An 18,922-nucleotide genomic window follows, 5' to 3' on the forward strand; every position below is an offset into this window, starting at 1 on the left:
AAGCAAATAAGTGGAGAAGAGTAAACTGAAATTCTGTCAGTTTTACTAATGTAAGGTGTTACTCGGTAAAGAAAATTTAGAAGACAAAATTCTTCTTCGAGATGTGTCCCTGTGAGTGCTCCACTCCAGATGTAGGTGCGTCTTTGCTCGGAGAGTTTTACCGCAGAGCCCATATGGGTTGTGCATGCATGTTGCCTGCCTCGTGCGCCGTTGTCTGTTCAAGTGTCGCGTGCGCAATCTGGACTCCTCAGTTCCTTCTCAACTGTCCCCGGCCTGAGACGGAGCGCTGCAGTGCTGTTCATACCTAGTTTTTAGTTTAGTAAATAGTTATTTAGTGTTAGCCAGTTTATACCATTCGTATTTAGTGTCAAGTTTTTTTTTTTTCTTTCAACCCATAGTTAGATACTAGCCCCTGTTATTCCAAGCTCACCGGGTTTCACATGGTGCACCTCCTGTAGAGAGATGATGCCAGTGTCAGATGGACACTCACAATGTGTTCGCTGTCTGGGTGAATCCCATGTTCCCCAGAAGTGTGCCCATTGCGGCAAACTGAAAGCTAGGGCACTAAGAGACAAGGAACTGAGGCTGAAACTCATACTCATGGAACTGAGACCAGCCTCCGACTCAGGACAACAGCCCCCTGGGTCACCGGCTCCTTCACTACCTAATCTCCAAAATAGAGGGGACCAGCAAAAAAAGACCTTTTACGTTGTCTCATAGAGTGTAGACCAGTAAAAACGGTCACCAACGAAATTGCTCTCATTGGTGCAGATGGTGCCGCGCCTCAGCATGTATGATACGTCGGGCACTTCTGGCACCGTCCGCAAGATGACTGCCACCGGCACCGTCCACCCTGGTACTGAGGCTAATGGCTCCAAGTTGCTGGCCTCCACCACAGCACTGCCGGCGCCTCTGATGGAGACGGCACCGGCGACTGCTCCTGCCTTGGCGCTGCAACCTAAGACCTCCGGAACCATGGTGCCAATATCAGTGTAACCGGCACCCACGCAGCCCTCCATACTGACAGCGCAGATAACAACACTACTTATGACACCCACACCATCGGTGCCACACCCTTTTCTGCATCATAGGGATTTGTTTGTCTCATCCACGCCACAGTATCCTCTTTGCAGTACCAACGTTTCCCTGAGACCATCAGTTCTATATCAGCACCTCTCTTCAACTCCGTTGCAATTCTCCAATGACAAGGACGACGAGGCTGAAGGGGTATTCTCCCCTCACCACTGTTCCCCCGTCAGAACACCTACGACTGCTGCACCACCCAGGTCTCAATCATCCTATGACTGTGCCATCCCACCCTGGTATGGACACCCATGGATGGGACCTCCCATGCCCTATCCAGGCCACTAGCCTTATTGGAGCCCTTGGGGGTCACATAGAAGACGCCACAGCAGACACCCTGGCCCTCATAGAGAAGCATCTAAATCCCCGCCTCCACCTTCGCACAGGGCAGAGAAGGACATACAGGAGGACCCTGTGTCAGAGCAGGCAGTAGATACTACACCAGACACCTCGGCACCCACTAATTCCTCCTCCTCTCCTGATGAGGCTAGAATGCTTCCACCACATATGACAGCGGATGATTTTTCCCAGTTTCAGTACTCGTTTAAAAGAGAGGCTGACGAACTTAAGATTGCCCTTGAGGAGGTGTTGGAAACTCAGCGTGAGTTAACCGACATCTTACAAATTTCCTCCTCCTCCTCTAAGATATATCATGGACCTGGCAAAAACAGTTTGGCAAACACCAGCCACAGTCGTGCCTACCTGTAAAAGGGCTGATTGAAAATACTATGTCCCATCTAAGGGATCCGAATTTTTATTTACACATCCAGCTCCTAATTCGCTGGTGGTAGAGGTGACCAACCAAAGGGGCAAGCAACACCATTTCAGATCTACCCCTTCGGACAAGGACAGCAAGAGGCTAGACCTCTTTGGACAAAACATCTATGCTTCCTCTACACTCCAATTCAGAGTATCTAATTATTCAGCCCCACTGGCCAAGTATGACCGCAAGAACTGTGCTAAGTTTAACGATTTTATTGATGACATTCTGGAGGCAAAGAGACAACAATTCAAATCACTAGTCTCTGAAGGCCAAACCATCACTCACACGGTGCTGCAAGCTTCACTAGTCGCCACCGACACTTTAGCTAGATCCACTGCCACAGCCGTAGTCATGCGGAGGGCGTTGTGATTCACATCTTCCACATTCCCCCGCAAATTGCAGAATACAGTGGAGGACCTCCCATTCAATGGAGAGAAGCTGTTCACTGCTAAGACCAAGGAGGTTCTTCACACTATCGAGCCACACTCCAGTCCCTTGGCATCCATACCCCTGCCACAAGGAGAAGACAGTACAGGTATCAACCATACCAACGCCCCAGATACACTTCTTACACTCAGCAGAGACCATAAAGCAGCAGCAACAACAGAGACAAAGACAAAGGCCACAACGTCGTCGCCCACCACCAGCAATGGCGTCTCAGCCTCCTTCCTCCAATAAACAAATTCGAAGCTTTGGTTGAGGGCCTTGAAGGCCTTTCATAGAATAATAGAATATCAGGGTTGGAAGGGACCTCAGGAGGTCATCTAGTCTAACCCCCTCCTCAAAGCAGGACCAATCCCCAATTTTTACCCCAGATCCCTAAATGGCCCCCTCAAGGATTGAACTTACAACCCTGGGTTTAGCAGGCCGATGCTCAAACCCCTGAGCTATCCTTCCCCCCAACCTTTCACCAGTTCCAACACATGGTACTATCATCCAACTCTTTGGAGACCGTTTACACCCCTTCTACATTAAGTGGGCAGCTGTTACCACTGACAGGTGGGTCCTAGAAGTCATCCACTCGGGCTATATCATCCCTTTCCTTTCCATACTCCCTACCCACCCCTTCTTCAGGGCCCTGTCTCATGAACTACTGTTGTGCCGAGAGGTAGAACATCTCCAATTGGGGGCAGTGGAGTTGGTCCCAAACATCAGAGGGGAAAGGATTTTACTTCCACTACTTTTTAACACAAAATAAAAGGTGGGGATGGCGACCCATCCTCGACCTCAGGCGACTAAACAAGTTCGTAAGGAAGCAAAGATTTTGGATGGTCACTCTAACAACTATCATACCAGTGCTAGAACAGGGGGACTGGTTCTCAGACCTCGACCTCCAAGATGCCTATTTTCATGTGACGATGCACCCCGCTCACAGGCAGTTTCTCAGATTTACGTTAGGCACGGATCACTACCAATACAAGGTGCAGCCCTTTGGCCTGTCAGCAGCACCCCATGTCTTTTCCAAGATCCTCGCAGTGGCAACAGGGCATCTGAGGAAGCCAGGAATAATTATATTTCTTTATCTGGCCGATTGTCTCCTCATGGTGTACACTCTATTGGAAGCTGTTCACTCCATGCAAACGGCAATAAGCTGTTTCCACAGCCTCGGCCTACAAAGAAATCAATGATAGAACCTACCCAACAGTTGGTATTCAGCTTACAGCCCACGAATGCATACAACTTTTGGGCCACGTGGCAGCATGCACATTTGTAGTCAATCATACGTGTTTGCACATGCACTGCCTGCAGGGATGGCTATCAACAGTGTACAAACCAAACAAGCACAACATGAACATCCGCTTAACAATGCCCCACAAGAGCAAGGAATCATTTAACCTGGTGGACTCACCCACCCAACCTGTGCTTGGGGATCCCGTTCACACAGATTCCCCCCCCCCCCCAACTGTCACAATTGCTCACGACAGATGCCTTCCTCGTGGGGTAGGGGAGCAAACAAGGAACATCGCTCAGCACAGGGGCTATGGTCCACAACAGAGACCAGGTTACATATAAATCTCCTGGAACTTTGCGCTGTGCGCAATGCCTGCCTCCACTTCCTACCGTTCATACAAAATTAACATGTACGAGTGATGACTGACAACATCACTTGTATGTTTTATATAAACAGGCAGGGGGGAGCCAGATCCCTTTCACTCTGCTCCGAGGCTATCAAGCTCTGGAATCTACACATCCGTCACAACATCCACATTTCAGCTGCATTTCTACCTGGCTGCCAGAACACCACGACAGACGAACTCAGCAGATGGTTTTCTCAGGACCACAAATGGGAACAGAGCAACCCAGTACTTCAACATGTATTACGACAGTGGGATCACCCACGTATAGACCTTTTTGCCACAGTCCGCAACAGCAAAAGTCCCCTATTCTGTTCCAGAGCAGCCCTGGGGAAACACTCTTGGAGAGATGCGTTCTTAATCAGCTGGATCGCGGATCGCAGATCTCCTATATGTGTTTCCACTGATACCACTGCTCCCCAGGGTCATACAGAAAATAAGGACCGATAGAGCCAGAGTCATCCTAATAGCCCCTACATGACCGAGACAGCAGTGGTACCCCTTCTTGAAACGCATGTCAGCACAGCCCCTGATCACTCTTCCCTTGCACCCAGACCTACTTACACAACAGGAGGGACAACTGCAGCAGCCCAACTTGCAAATGCTACAGCTCAAGGCATGGCTGCTTTATGGCTCACTCATGATGAGCTAACCTGCTCAGAACAGGTTCAACAGTAGGAAGCTATCTACACGCTCCACTTACATACACAAGTGGAAGAGATTCATAACATAACACAAAACAAGCATATGCTGTATCTGCTCCTCTCCTGATGATACGAGACTATCTCTTAGAACTTAAACAGTTGGGCCTTTCCATTAGCTCACTGAAGGTTCACTTAGCGGTGATCACTGCTTTCCACCAAAAGATTGATGACACCTCAATCTTTGCTCACCCTATCACCAAACAATTCCTCCGAGGCATCCACACCCTCTCTCTGGATGTGAGGCCACATACTGTACCTTGGGACTTAAATCTCAGGCCAACCGTCCTGACTCATCAACCGTTCAAACCTTTGGCAACTTGCTCCTTGTTACACTTGTCCATGAAAGTATCCTTTTCGGTTGCCATCACATCCATGAGACGTGGGGGAGATAGAGGCACTGATGGCCGACCCCCACCCCCTCCCCCACTATCTTTCGTAAGGATAAAGTTATGTTACGCACTCATCCCAAATTCTTAGCTGAGGTGCACTCATCCTTCCACATTAACGAACCTCTGCAGCTCCCAACTTTCTTCCCCAAGCCAAACGCAAATTCGTTAGAGGTGACCGTGCACATGCTGGAAGTTAGAAGGGCTTTGACCTTTTATCTGGACAGAATTAAACCATTTCGGGCTTCTCCTAAACTCTTCGTATCCATAGCAGAACGGTCCAAAGGAGCGCACATACCAAACAGAGGCTCTCTAAATGGATATCTGGATGCATTCGACTATGCTATCAGCTAAAAGGCGCTCAGCTTCCAGCAACCTTAGTGCGCATTCCACGAGGTCCACACTGATGTCCACGGCGTTTTTAAACAATGTCCCATAGACATTTGCAAGGCTGCCATCTGGGCATCCAAACACACCTTTGCCAAACATTACGCTATCACGCAAGGCCCTAAAACAGATACTCAACTTGGCCTAGCCGTACTTTCCGCTGTTTTATTTCCTACTGCAAAGCCCCTACCATCCTAAAGGGCACTGCTGTACAATCACCTGGAGTGGAGCACCCACAGGGACACCTCTCGAAGAAGAAGGTTACTCACTTTGTGCAGTAACTGAGGCTCTTTCAGATGAGTGTCCCTGTGCGTGCTCCATTACGCACCCTCCTCCCTCTTTTTCGGAGCTGGATACAGGCTCTCAGTGGAGAAGGAACTGAGGAGTCCAGGTCACACACGCAACACTTCAACAGACAACAGCGCGTGAGGCAGGCATCACCATGCATGCGCGACCTGTATGGGCACTGCTGTAAAACTCTCCGAGTGAAGGCATGGGGATGCACCTACACCTGGAGTGGAGCAACCACAGGGAGACTCATCTCGAAGAACCTCAGTTACTGCACAAGGTGAGTAACCTTCTTTTCACTCCACAGTATCCTATTAATTTTGTTTTATCTTTTTTTCTCCCTCCCCCAAATAGATGAATTTGCCTCTTATCTTCTTGCCTGTTCACAAATCTCACATCGACTATCTGCTCCTCACATTCATTCTTTTCTGCCATAACATCAAAGCACCATACATTGCTGCAGGGAATAACCTCAACATCCCCATCTTCAGGTAAGGATAATATGCTGAGCTAAACTTTAACTTGCTCTCAATAAAGCCAAAGGGGCATATGCTCAGTTGGTGTATATTGTCATAGCTCCACGCCAGCTGAGGATCTGCCCCAAATTGTTCAGGATTTGTGATAAGGGAATTTAGTCTTGTGGTCATACTTTGGAATTTACTTTGGTCCTATCTAGCTTATCTAGCTTTACTTTGGTCTTATTTGGTCTTATTTGAGAGAGAGTCTTGAAAGAGAGATTCTTTAAGGAAGTTGGAAAAGGAAGAAGACTTAGTTGAGACTTAGTTACTGAGTCGCTTTGAGGAAGGGGTGTATGAAGAAATCCGGATAAATGGGGGATAGCACAAGTTTAAGAGCATCTGTTCCTCTTCATCTTTGGAGACTCATTGGGATTTAGGGGAAATTAAGTGTATTCAGTTAGTGGCAGGCAACATAGAACTTTGAACACTGAGGGCTGTTTAAGTCAAATACTGCAGCACTTATCTTTGTAAGTTATGTCAAGTGTTGAAGGATTGAGAACACTCACATAAGCTTTTGAAATTTGGCAGTAATGTAGGGACTAAAATTCTCCCAGAGCACTCCCTATCTATCTATCTTCAGTATTTATATGGCCCCCATCATTATAGAATTTGAGCACCTTAGAATTTGTAATGTATTTATCCTCCCAACATCTCTGTGAGGGAGGGCAGTGCTCTTAGTCCCATTTTACAGGGTCACAAAGGGAGTCTGGCAGAGCAGGGTCCTAGACTAGTGCCCTAACCACTAGAACATTCTTCCTCTCTTTCATTTGAGGGAGAATGGCTGAGATATGCACATTGTTCTGCCTCATCTAATTTTTTCCTGAAGCTGTTGGCTGGTTTATACATTCCACTCTTCTCATATTTGACTAAAATTGGTGAATAAAATCATTTCTTGATTTGTAGCACATTGATCCGCAAGCTGGGAGGCTTTTTCATTCGGAGGAGGTTGGATGAGAATCCTCATGGACGTAAAGATGTCCTTTATAGAGCTTTGCTGTATGTGGTATGTATCTTTTCTTAATTTGCAAATATAAAATTTGATTAGTCACAGAGAAGGGGGAAAGAGCACCCATGTATGTTAGGAAAATGTAGGTTGGTTCTCTTTAACTTCATTAATTTGAACAGCATTGCCTGATGAGAAAGTGAAATTATTTATTATCTTGATTTTAGCATGTGTGTGTGTTTTGGTACATTAGAGATAAACATCCGATGAAGTGAGCTGTAGCTCACGAAAGCTTATGCTCAAATAAATTGGTTAGTCTCTAAGGTGCCACAAGTACTCCTTTTCTTTTTGCGAATACAGACTAACACGGCTGTTACTCTGAAACTAGAGAAACTGTAAATTCTGTGCTGAGTGAGGTCCTGAATCTATGAAGTGCATGAGAGTCGAGGGTGTTCAGCACCTGTCAGGATCAAATTTTTCCCCTGTGTGAGTCTCTAACAGGGATATGGGATTGCCTTCAGTGTAAATTAACAGTAACATTAGGCCTACTGGGACAGCTTCTGATTTCACTTACACTAAGGTAAATCTAGAGCAGCAGTTCCCAAATTGTATGTGTTCATGTATTTAATTGGTGTTTGAAGTACCACATGCACACTTCTTTCTTTTGCACATTTATTTTAGGCCTCAGTAGGTTTAATTTAAGTATTGCTGGACTCTGTGGTAAAATATATCCCCAAAGAAGCCAAAAATGTTCAGTTATAATTAGGGCTGGCAGGAAAGCAAGAATTCCATTTTGTGAAAAATGTTGAGGTTTTGCCATTTTACATTCCGATGTGGCATGAAATCAAGACATTTCAAAAATGTGTAGTGAAAAAAGACACCACTCTAGAATAGCCAATAGCCCTGCGGTTAGACCACACATCTGGGATATTGGACATCTAGGTTCAAGTTCCTAGCCTAAAAGGCAGAGTGCCCTAATACTGGATTATGCTGTTCTATGGTCTCTCATATTTATCAGAAACGTCATGATGGAAAACCTTCCTGGTGAAAGTTGAATTGAAACTGCTCTGTTTCCATGAAAAGTTTTGGTTTTGTCAAATCAGCATTTTCCATAAAAAGTTTAATTGAAAAGTTCCCAACCAGCTGTAATTATGACATCCTTTGTAAACATCTCAAGTTTTTAGACAGTCCATCAAAAAGAAACATAATGAGGCAGCCGTTATTTCTTTCATCTTACTCAAATTATAAGAAACAATTAAATGTCATAAATGCTGTCTTGATATGCTATGGGATGCCATTAACTACACTCAGTGGATTGTTTCTTTTTAACTTATCTAGGCTAAGTTTTAAATTCCCGCTAATTTTATCGGAATTATTACTGAACAGTAGCCAGAATTCATTTAGCTTCCTGTCTGACAAAATTTAAATCAAGAAAATTATGAAATATTTTGAGAAAGCTCTGGGAGAGAATAAGAGAAGTGCCATTACAAAGAAGGGTGCATGTGTGCAGCAGGGCAGGGGCTCAGAGGGCAGATATAGAGAGATGCGGGGGACGCTTGGCTGGAATTGGAGGGGCTTCAGCTCCACGAAGCATCTTGCTCCTCAGCAGAATGCTGGGCATGTTGCACGGTGGCTCCCCCTGCTGAGAAGAAGCTCAAATTATAGCCAGCTGGCTGCTGTCCTGGTGAACAGCTAGGCAGTTCTCCTTAGTCCTGTAGCCAGGCTTTTATCCACTGGTTCAGGCCAACAATCCTTCCCTCTCTACCTCTTGCAGCAGCTCCCTGTGTGGGGGCCCTTTTATCTCATGCTCCCTGCAACTGTAGGTTTTGCAGTGGCTCTGAACTGGCCCTGAACTCATGTGTCTTTTCAGATGAAAGAGGCTCTGGCACTGTGATATGGAACTTTGCAAAATCGCCCCAGTAGCTGGAGCTGTGTGATTTGGTGCAAGCTGAAGGCTAGGCCCAGCAAAAAGCTAGGCAACTGTGCACAACTTGAGAGTGCAGTTCCCACAGCATTCAACACACTGCTAAATAAAGCTACTATGATGACATGGTCGTACAGAGTTACTCATCGAAATTGCTGAAAGTGTCTAGGAGGGTGTTTTGCTTCTCAGGCATTGTAGGATGTACTGAAGTGCATGGAATGACTTTTTATTTGAAACCAAAATATTTTTAAAAGAATTTTGGTGCATCATTTCCAGCAAGCTGTCATGCCACCCTGCCATACATGTACAAAAATTTGGGAACTCCTACCCTACTGACTTTGTTGAAATCCAGAGAAGAGAATAATTTAGGTGTCTTCAAAATATTTAATTATTGCTAGGTTGCTTCTTTTTGGTTTTGCAGCTGAAGTGATGTTTTAAAGTCCATGGTATTACTTTGGATATAGATTAGTGTAACTGGGATCAGAATTTGGTTGTATAAAACTCTAGTTTCCTTTTATAATTCTAGATTATACTTGCAGATTTGTATTTATTTCAGCTCCAGTTTTGTAAAGAGGATTCTATTGCTGATATGGAATTTCTATGTCTGTATCATTAGTTTTTTTTTGTTTTATTCACTGTCCCTTTAGCACATAGAGGAGTTGCTTAGACAGCAGCAGTTCTTAGAGATATTCCTGGAAGGGACGCGTTCTCGGAGTGGAAAAACATCCTGTGCCAGAGCAGGTCTCTTATCTGTGGTGGTAGATGCTCTCTTCACAAATGCCACCCCTGACATACTAATTATACCTGTGGGAATCTCCTATGATCGCATCATTGAAGGTCACTATAACAATGAACAGCTGGTAAGAAGCAACTGAAGACTTATTGTCTTGCCTAGGGGATTTTCTGCTTAAGTAAAAATGTATCTAATTTTTGTGCTAGCACTGCTATGCCATGAGTGCTTTAACTTTTTGTGTCAGAATTAAAAATGCAACGTAATGTGAATCATGAAAGCTTTCTAGGTCAAGTACTATCTTGATATTTGAGTCTTGTATATTACTAGATACAAATTCATCACTTAACAAATACAAATAATAATAAGGATAAAAGCCATATGATTCCCTAGGCTTTTGTCATGGCTCTACTATTTGACTTTTAAAGCTGCATGTCAAAAGACTTGGATTTATTGTAACTGTGGTTATGCTTCCGTAAAATATCAATGAACTTTTAATTGTAAATGAACGTTGGTTTTTGCTTTTCAATGTTTTGCAGGGGAAGCCTAAGAAGAATGAAAGCCTTTGGAGCATAGCCAGAGGAGTCTTCAGAATGCTGCGGAAGAATTACGGTTGTGTCAGAGTAGACTTTGCACAACCATTTTCCTTAAAAGTAAGTTTCATATTCATAGAAACACTTAAGTTCTTATGAATTCTTAGCCGCTTTAAAATGCGGGAAACCACAAGCTAGGCTGTTGGCGCAGAAGTATTGTTTTCAGCCTATCAATGCAATGAAGCTGTTTTTCCAAAAATTCACTATTTGATACCCCTGAGAAGATTCATAGGGTGTTGGTCCATGGTATGAAGTCCAGTACAGGTACAAGTGTTATAACATAATGTCAGACCAGACTGAGTCATTGGACATAAAGCCAGTATTTTTCTTCCATGAGTGATCAATAATAGAGGAAAGTAAAAATTCCCCATGATGCATCTGATCAATTGTGTATTGCTGTACAAAAAAATGGGGAAATATATTTCCTGTACAGTAGTTGACTGTCAAATAGTTTTTTATCTTTAGGTCTTACTCAGCAATATGTATTAAAATGTACAGAATTTCAGTTTGAAAAACAAAGCTAATTTTGGCATCCCAAACAAAATTAATGCCACTCAACCTGGGTTTATAGAAAGTAGACATAGTCAAATTAATTTAATATCTTTTAGCTGAGATTGAGTTTGATAATGGAAATAATGTTGATGTAATATACATATACTGCTGTAAGGCATTTGTGAACAAGCGGTGCAAGCTGAGTAGAGAGCTGTCTTTGAAAATTTACCCCTAATTATTTAAGTTGCTTTGCTTGAAGGTAAATGTTTTCCTGACCAGCAGGCAGGGTGGGTATATGGACTGCCGAAACAGTCTTTATTATAGGAACCAGAAGAGCATAATATCCTGAAGACAGAGTAACTTAAGTGGTAACCTTTAAAGACAGAAGTTTTAGTTGTTTGTTAAAAGCATAGAATTCTTGAGGTCCAGTCATGTGCTGTACCTCCTGAGAAACACAGCACAGAAGATACAGCTGAGAGGATGGGGGGCAAAGGTGGTTTTTAGACACCTTCCTGCTGCCTACGTTCTGGGAAGTGTAATTTACAATAGTCTCCCCATGGTTGCCTGTAGTTTGTCACTGCCAGAATTTCTGTAGTGGTGTTCATCTGTGGAGATGCCCTGAATGCTAGAGCCTGTGAGGAGGGCAGTATAAGACCGTTAATGTCATCCATATGCTGCTCCTCCACTGGGGACTTGATATTGCTCCCATTCAAATCAATGGGAAACCTCCCATTCACTTTAATGGTGCAGGATCTATCCCTAAGGGAGTTTCTGCCAAAGTGGTGCAGGGGAATCTTTCCCTTGGGTTTTTTTTTTTAATTGCAGTATTTTCCCCAAACTAACAATTCTGTTTAGAGGGAAAGCTTCTCCTCTACCTGATGCTAACTCCAGACAGAACCACCAATGCACCAGTGAAGAAACTGTAGTGATCTTCACACAATCTCGCCTCTGTTTTTTTGTACTTACTATTTCATGGTTTTTTTTTTTTTTGGATTTGTACAAATAAGATTGCAGAATTTGCTGTTAGATGTTACAATTAACGGAAAAATGTACAAATAAGTATTATATTTACAGGAATACCTAGACAGCCAAAGTCAAAAACCTATGCCTGCCATGCTATCTTTGGAGCAAGCTCTCTTACCAGCTATACTTCCTTCACGGTAGGATGTTTTTCTGGAACCTTTTTGGTAGTATTTTTGGATTAATGTATATTTCAAGTAGTGCCTGGTAGTTATATCCTACGAATAATTAAACTGTTTCCCATGTAACCCTTATGGAAAAATCCTATAAAATAGAACACAAACATGAAAATTTTACTCTAGGATTTTTAAACTATCCTATACAATTCTAATAAATTGAAGAATATATCCCTGCTGTAGAACTCCTGTTCAAATAAACTATAAGAATGCTATCATTCTCTGTTAAATTCTGTGTAGTTTTAGAATAATTTCAAGTGAACTTTATTGGTTTAATAAATTTTAAATTCTATAGGAGTGTTGTACAAGGAAAGAAAATGACACATTTTGAAACGTACCTTTTTTAAAATCTCCCACATAATCTAGATATTATTTCTAATTACTCTAAGATGAAAGGCATGTATTCATTCACTCACTAATGATTTCTGATTCAGCACTATACAATGATTGCCAGGGCTGTTGTCAGTGAGCTCCCGTCTGTTAATAACTTTGCTCAAAATGTAAAACTGTGTTGTGGACATATTCCTGAATTTTAGACTATTTTATATTTAATTTTTTAGTAATTTTCATGGCTTGTTTAAGCCTGTGTGGTACTACTTGGCTACTCTGATACTTGGTTCCTGTAAAGAGAAGTTGAGTAAGTCATTTGTCTTTAAAGCATTGCCATGCCATGCCATGCCATACTCTTGTTTTGATATGCAAAACAGCTGGACTGAAAACTCTCTCTTCTAAAAAGGTTTGCATAATATGTTTTTTGTTGCTCAAATTCATTAAAGGAAGGGATTGTGGGACATGTCTGATGTAATGGAGAAGTCTGAATAGCCAAAGAACAAAGTGAATACTCTGTGTTGCTTTTCTTAGAAGGTCTAGGAATATGTGTTATAACATGAAGAAAGAGTCTGGAATATGTTGAGAAAAGTAGTTAATGAGAACTTTGTGGGACTTGTAATGCTTAAAGACATTTTTGTATCCTTGTTAGAATGTCTGATTTTATTTGTGCATTATAGTTCATTTAATGTTTGTAAATGATGATAATGTAAGTAAGAGTTTGACAAGACTTGGATGTTTTCACACCATAAATTATTTGTATGCTATCTTCAGGCCTAATGATGTTGTGGATGAAGGTACAGAGGCTGCGCTGGGTGATTCCAGGGATTTATCCAGTGAGCCCTTTAGAAGACAGTTGATAGCCAACTTGGCTGAGCATATATTGTTGAGTAAGTATAGAATCAATCATATGTATTGACTGTATATCTTGGTCCTCTGACTGCATTTACTAATTTACCATTTGATAGCATTTTTACTTGGCTGAGGGTGATTTCTTTTCAGGTAAGAATTTTGTTTACTTAAACACTTAAAATCTCATCCCTTTTTAAATGAAATTGTCTCTCTACGGCATTCTTATTTCATTTGCTCTGATACATTTACGTTTTTTAGGCCTGTATCCTGGGTTGCTGCTGACTTGCTATAAGTGTTTGAGTCAACTGTTGTGCATTTACATTCGTTTTGGCAAGAAGTAGGAAATTGCCCCCAGAGGTAGAGCTGTTGAAATCACCATGTCTTTAAAGAATTACTTGAGTTTGTGTATCTGCTTATCCAACCATTGTCCGGCTTTGTAGGTTCTATAATATGCAGTTTGGACACCAGATCAGATACGTGAACAAAGATATAGCTATAAATAATGGTACTTAGTTATATATTTTAGCAAATGTTTGAGACAGACTTCTTCACTCATGCTTATTAATTAAAACCACTTTGGTCAGTTAATGTTTTACATTTCTGAAGTACTACAAAAATGTTGAGTAATCATCTCAGCCCCTTTCCTAGCTAGGTATGTGTAATCACCCCATGTTACACATGAAGAAAATGAGGTTCTGAGAGTTGGGGTGATTTGCCAAAGGCTGCATGGCAAGTTAGTGACAGAGTAGGTTGGAACTCTAGAGTTCCTCTGGCTTCTTGCTCTTTGATTAGTCCCTTAAAGTACACTACAGCTTGTTGAAAATGTAAAGCCCTATAGAAATGTGTAAGGGCCATCTATAATTATTAGTTGATTCGTGCTATCTGTCATTTTATGCCATACTAATGACTTGTTAAGCATTTCAGATGCTTAACAGGTCAGCATAGCTTTGTTTTGTTTGCTTCTAGCTGCTAACAAGTCATGTGCTGTGATGTCAACACACATAGTTGCCTGTTTGCTGCTCTACCGACATAGGAAGGTAAGGCTATATTGCTGCTGAAATAGCCATATGCTATCCAGTGGTGAGAAAAGTGTGCACTTCAATATTACATTAAAATAATTTGAAAGAGATTTCAGCTAGCTTATTATAATGGGTGTTCCAGTTAATGGTGGGTACTTACAGATTATTGTGCTACTTTGATTTCAGTTATCATTAGGCTTGGCAGAATTCAATTTTTATTTTTTTTATAATTTTGACAGATAATATTGATGGTTTTTAAAAGCATTTTGTAGGTTTTTATCAAAATTTTCATAGTTGTGGAAAATTATGACATGTTAATGGTGGAGGGGGGGGAAGACTAATTATTTAATGACCGTAGATGCTGAGATTAAAAGTTAAAATGGTATAACCAGTAAAACTCAAATTGTCAACATTACATGTCAAAATATACGAAGTAAATATCCTTAAATCAAACTTAAATTTTGATTATCAGTGGAAATATATTTTTGTCAGCTTGCATATGTATGATGAAATCTGTTTACCGACTTTTCCTGATAGAAATCAAGTCTTTCCAATCCTAGTTATCATTGAAGAAAAAGGAACCTTTTCCTAAAAATTTAACAAAAAACCCTGTCATCCCATGTTAATTTTAGGATTTACCTGTGATTCTTAAAAGCAATAATTTTGTTCCTTTTTATTGTTAATGGGTGGTGGTGCTTTGTTTTGTTTTTTGTTTTGTTTTTTTGTTTAAAATCTGTTATGTCAAATCGTTGTAGCTGGACAAATTGCTGAACTATTATTATGTTTGTTTTCAATTTATATGTTGTGATGGAATGATACTAATGTGTAACTGAATTTTAATGTGTGGCTCCTAAAGAAAGATACAATTATTCATTGCTACACTCTCTCTTTTCCATTTTATTTAAAATTCCTCACCACCCCACCAATCCAGAGCTCTAGGTACATGTTCAGAAACTAAAATAAAACATACAAATTAGAAGAAAAGGTCAAAATATAGACTCCCCCCAAAACTAGGGTATTATCACTTTCCAGTTCAATCCAATCGTTCCCCTTTCCTATAGAGAGAATCTGGGAAAACAGATGTGCTTTGCAACAGGATCTGAAGCTCAGCAAATATGGCTTTTGGTAAACTGAGAAAGGAAGTAAGTTCCAGAGTTGAGAAAATGTTCTTCCTCAAGCCTCCTATCAATTTAAAAAAAAAGGTCTGTTAGCAAAAATATCTCAGGTGATCATATGACACAATGGCAGGTGAGGGAGATGTGATCTCTAAGGAACACCGGTTCTGACCCTCCTAGGGCTTTATAGGCTGTGAGATGCACTACTAAACAAACAAAGCAATCACATCTTGCACTAGCTGTAGTATCTGGGTGGTTTTAAGGTGTAGCCCCATGTAAAGCATTTTGTAGCAGTCCAGTTGGAGCACAGTCGTGGATTACTTTGGTAAAGTCTGCTTTCGAAGAAAAGATTTGTTCATGTGATAAGTTGTGCTTTGGGTTATTACAAACTTATTATGCATTTGATTTATTTACTGTGTTTGGAGATTACAGATAAATTTAACCTGTCCTCTTAACATTTTTGTCTTGGGTTAGGGTTAGAGTTTGTTATTTAATCTTGTGACTCTGGTTCTTCAGGGAATTGACCTTTCCAAGCTGGTGGAAGACTTCTTCTCTATGAAGGAGGAGGTCTTGGCCCGTGACTTTGACTTGGGATTTTCAGGAAATTCTGAAGATGTTGTCATGCATGCCATCCACCTGTTGGGGAACTGTGTAAATATCACAAACACCAGCCAAAACAATGAGTTCTTCATCACTCCCAGCACAACTATTCCTGCTGTCTTTGAACTCAACTTCTACAGCAATGGTGTACTGCATGTCTTCATCAAAGAGGCCATTATTGGTATGTACTGGTTTTTAGCAGAAGCTTTATTTGTATGAAGGCTTTATTTTTCTTTTAATCCTTCCCCCGCGGCCTCCCACCTCCCCCCCTCTCCCCCCCCCCAAAAAAAGTAATACATGAAGTAAAACCATCTGCACAGAAATAACCAGTTTCCAAACAATTAAATTATCTGGGGTCAGAAAATTATTCCACCTGCCCTCTACCCCATATTCACCATTAAACATATAGCTGAATGAATGCATTGTGTTTTTTTCATTCTCCTCGGCAGTCTCCATGTATTGGCCACTGTCAGAAACAGGGACCTAACTTCATGGACCAGTGATCTGATCCAGCATGGTAGATGTTCCTATCTTGAATATTTTAATAAGATTTGTTAATGGTTGGATCTGAATCATTATTTAACTTTTACACACAGTGATATAATCTTTCATTTTTTAGTAGCTTTGTTATCTTTTAAAATGTTTCCTTCAGTTGTGCACCATTGTAGTTCATGTATATAGGATGATTTTGCTTTAGTCAATTGATAGTTTTCAGTTATATGTGTAATGGTTGTCAGTTTTTAAGCTTGTATAACTTTCCTGTTAATAAACCTAAGTCTCCCATATTAAAAAAACTCTGTAGGAAAACTAACCACCCTTGTATTCACATTTCTACGCTAGCCTGCAGTCTTCATGCAGTGCAGAGTAAAAGGTATAGAAATGGCATCAATAGCGTTCCTCCTAACATGATTAGCCAAGAACAACTGGTCCGCAAAGCCGCCAGCTTGTGCCACCTGCTTTCCAATGAAGGCGCTATATCCTTGGTAAGCGAAGTTCATCATAGTGCTTGTCCATAACTCCAGCTCCATTCTGTTAGTGTCTGTCTTCATTATTCTAAATAGAATGGATTTTTTTTAACTGCACTCTGTTTCTAATGTAGTTGTTTGGTCTTAATATATTTACTTTAAATAAAACGTATATGATCCATTACATGGATGTCCCATCCCCAGCAATGCTAAGAGGGAAATACCATTGTTTTAATTTGTTTCGGCAAAATGTCTCTGCTTCTCAATTGTGTAGCTGAATTAGTCTAGCTCACTTGAAACCATTTCTAGACAAATAACATGAATGATGTGAGCTTGACAAGTCAATTCATTAGCTGAGATTTTCTGAGCCAGGGGAGACGACATCAATCAACATGGTGCTCATGATATGGTTTAGATGTTTGCTGTGTGTGTAGTGAATACCTGTTGGCCATGCAAGTGAGCAACTGATAGTACTGGCAATGAGCTTGGAATATTTCTGCTATTCTAGTACTAGGCCTCTCCTGCAAAGAGACTGCTTGTCAGACTATACAGTGACTTTGATCTAAACAAACTTAAATTGTGAAATCAAGACTCCCAAACTCTTTGCACGTGTGACTGCAGTCAAATTGAAATCGGGTCTCCAGATTTTAAAGGCATTTTCCCAATTTATAGATTACCTCAGTAGTCATATTGCACATCATCAAATATTTATCAGTGATTTTACCCATGACTTACGGTAAACCAATAAAGGAACAGTGGCAAATACCGCAGTTTTAACTTTATAAATACTGATTATCTTTTAAAAACAATGTGTCTCCTGTTCTTTTTAATAAGTGTCCACCTAGAATCTTAGAAATACATGTTCTCCTCTTATAGATTTAGTTCTGATATTGGGAAACTTTGCTGCAGTTTCCCAGCCCCCTCTTCTTTCTTGTTGTTTGAATGGAGCATAAATTATGTTTGATTTCTTGTCTGGGTGCAATGCAATTTGAGGAAGAGAGCTGATTATTACATTTATACTCCTTATTCTACCTTTGAGGATAATGATTGTTTGTTTTTCTTAATCTGGTGGACGTTGCCCTACTTTTCAGTGGTTATAATCTGGTGGGGAATTTTGATTCTAAGATTCTTCAATGAGTTTCTTTAAACTGTAGGAGAATTTGTGGAATAGGTCTTGCAGCTTTTATATTTATGAAGATTTTGTTCCAAACTGCTCAATGATTAGCACTTATTCATTTTAACAAAATAATAGTAATAAGATGTAAAAGTCCTTTTATGTCACCTGGTCCAGCTCCTTGCCAGTGAAAGAGTCTCCATATCTCAAATGCTTTGTCCAGTCTAATTTTAAACATCCCATTCGTGGATTTTTTTGAAGTGTACGTGAGTGTCAGAGAAGAATAAAGCATGCACTAATGGAGTGGGAGCGTTGATAAAGAATTGAGGAACTTGCTTAAAAGGGACATTGCTGTATATAAAAAAATATGCTGGTTGACTAGGGGAAAAGAATCTATAAGAGATTAATTTTTTAACTTTTTTTTTATTTTTGTTAAGCCTTGTCAGATGTTATACCAAGTTTGCCACGAGGCAGTCGAAAGGTTTATACAATATGGCATTCTTTTGGTGGCAGAGGTAAGATGATTAGTGTTTTTTTTTTTTTTTTTTTTGTTCTCCGATTTGCCTGCAGTCATGGAATCCTTTGCTTCTCACTAACTATATGACTTATTCCAAGTATCTAAACTGGCACTTTTTCTCTTGAAGTGCATAACAACTAAGGCAATCCTAAACTGAAATGTCTTTATTCTTTTACTTTAAAGCACAAGGTATTCTGGCAGAATCACTTTTTGATGTTACGGATGACAACATATATGGGAGCAGGATCCTAATAAAGCTAGTGCTGCTGCTGCTGCTGATGATTACACCAGCTCTTAAAGTGGGCTGTGGTGATATCTTTTAATATTGAAG

At 41.0% G+C, this 18,922-nt stretch overlaps 1 protein-coding gene across 6 annotated transcripts in view; it reads left to right on the plus strand.

Annotated features, from left to right (window-relative positions):
* Positions 1-18,922, plus strand: part of GPAM (glycerol-3-phosphate acyltransferase, mitochondrial) — a 44,735-nt gene that overhangs the window by 14,612 nt on the left and 11,201 nt on the right. For all 6 annotated transcript variants that reach the window (XM_074959351.1, XM_074959354.1, XM_074959352.1 and 3 more), the window contains 10 exons: positions 6,041-6,177; positions 7,108-7,207; positions 9,719-9,931; positions 10,341-10,454; positions 11,961-12,046; positions 13,184-13,299; positions 14,228-14,298; positions 15,912-16,176; positions 16,836-16,978; positions 18,512-18,589. In XM_074959351.1, the coding sequence (XP_074815452.1) occupies positions 6,041-6,177; positions 7,108-7,207; positions 9,719-9,931; positions 10,341-10,454; positions 11,961-12,046; positions 13,184-13,299; positions 14,228-14,298; positions 15,912-16,176; positions 16,836-16,978; positions 18,512-18,589 (1,323 nt within the window). The remainder of the gene's footprint in view (positions 1-6,040; positions 6,178-7,107; positions 7,208-9,718; positions 9,932-10,340; positions 10,455-11,960; positions 12,047-13,183; positions 13,300-14,227; positions 14,299-15,911; positions 16,177-16,835; positions 16,979-18,511; positions 18,590-18,922) is intronic.

Source organism: Natator depressus, chromosome 7, assembly GCF_965152275.1.
Source record: "Natator depressus isolate rNatDep1 chromosome 7, rNatDep2.hap1, whole genome shotgun sequence".
Lineage (NCBI taxonomy): Eukaryota > Metazoa > Chordata > Testudines > Cheloniidae > Natator > Natator depressus.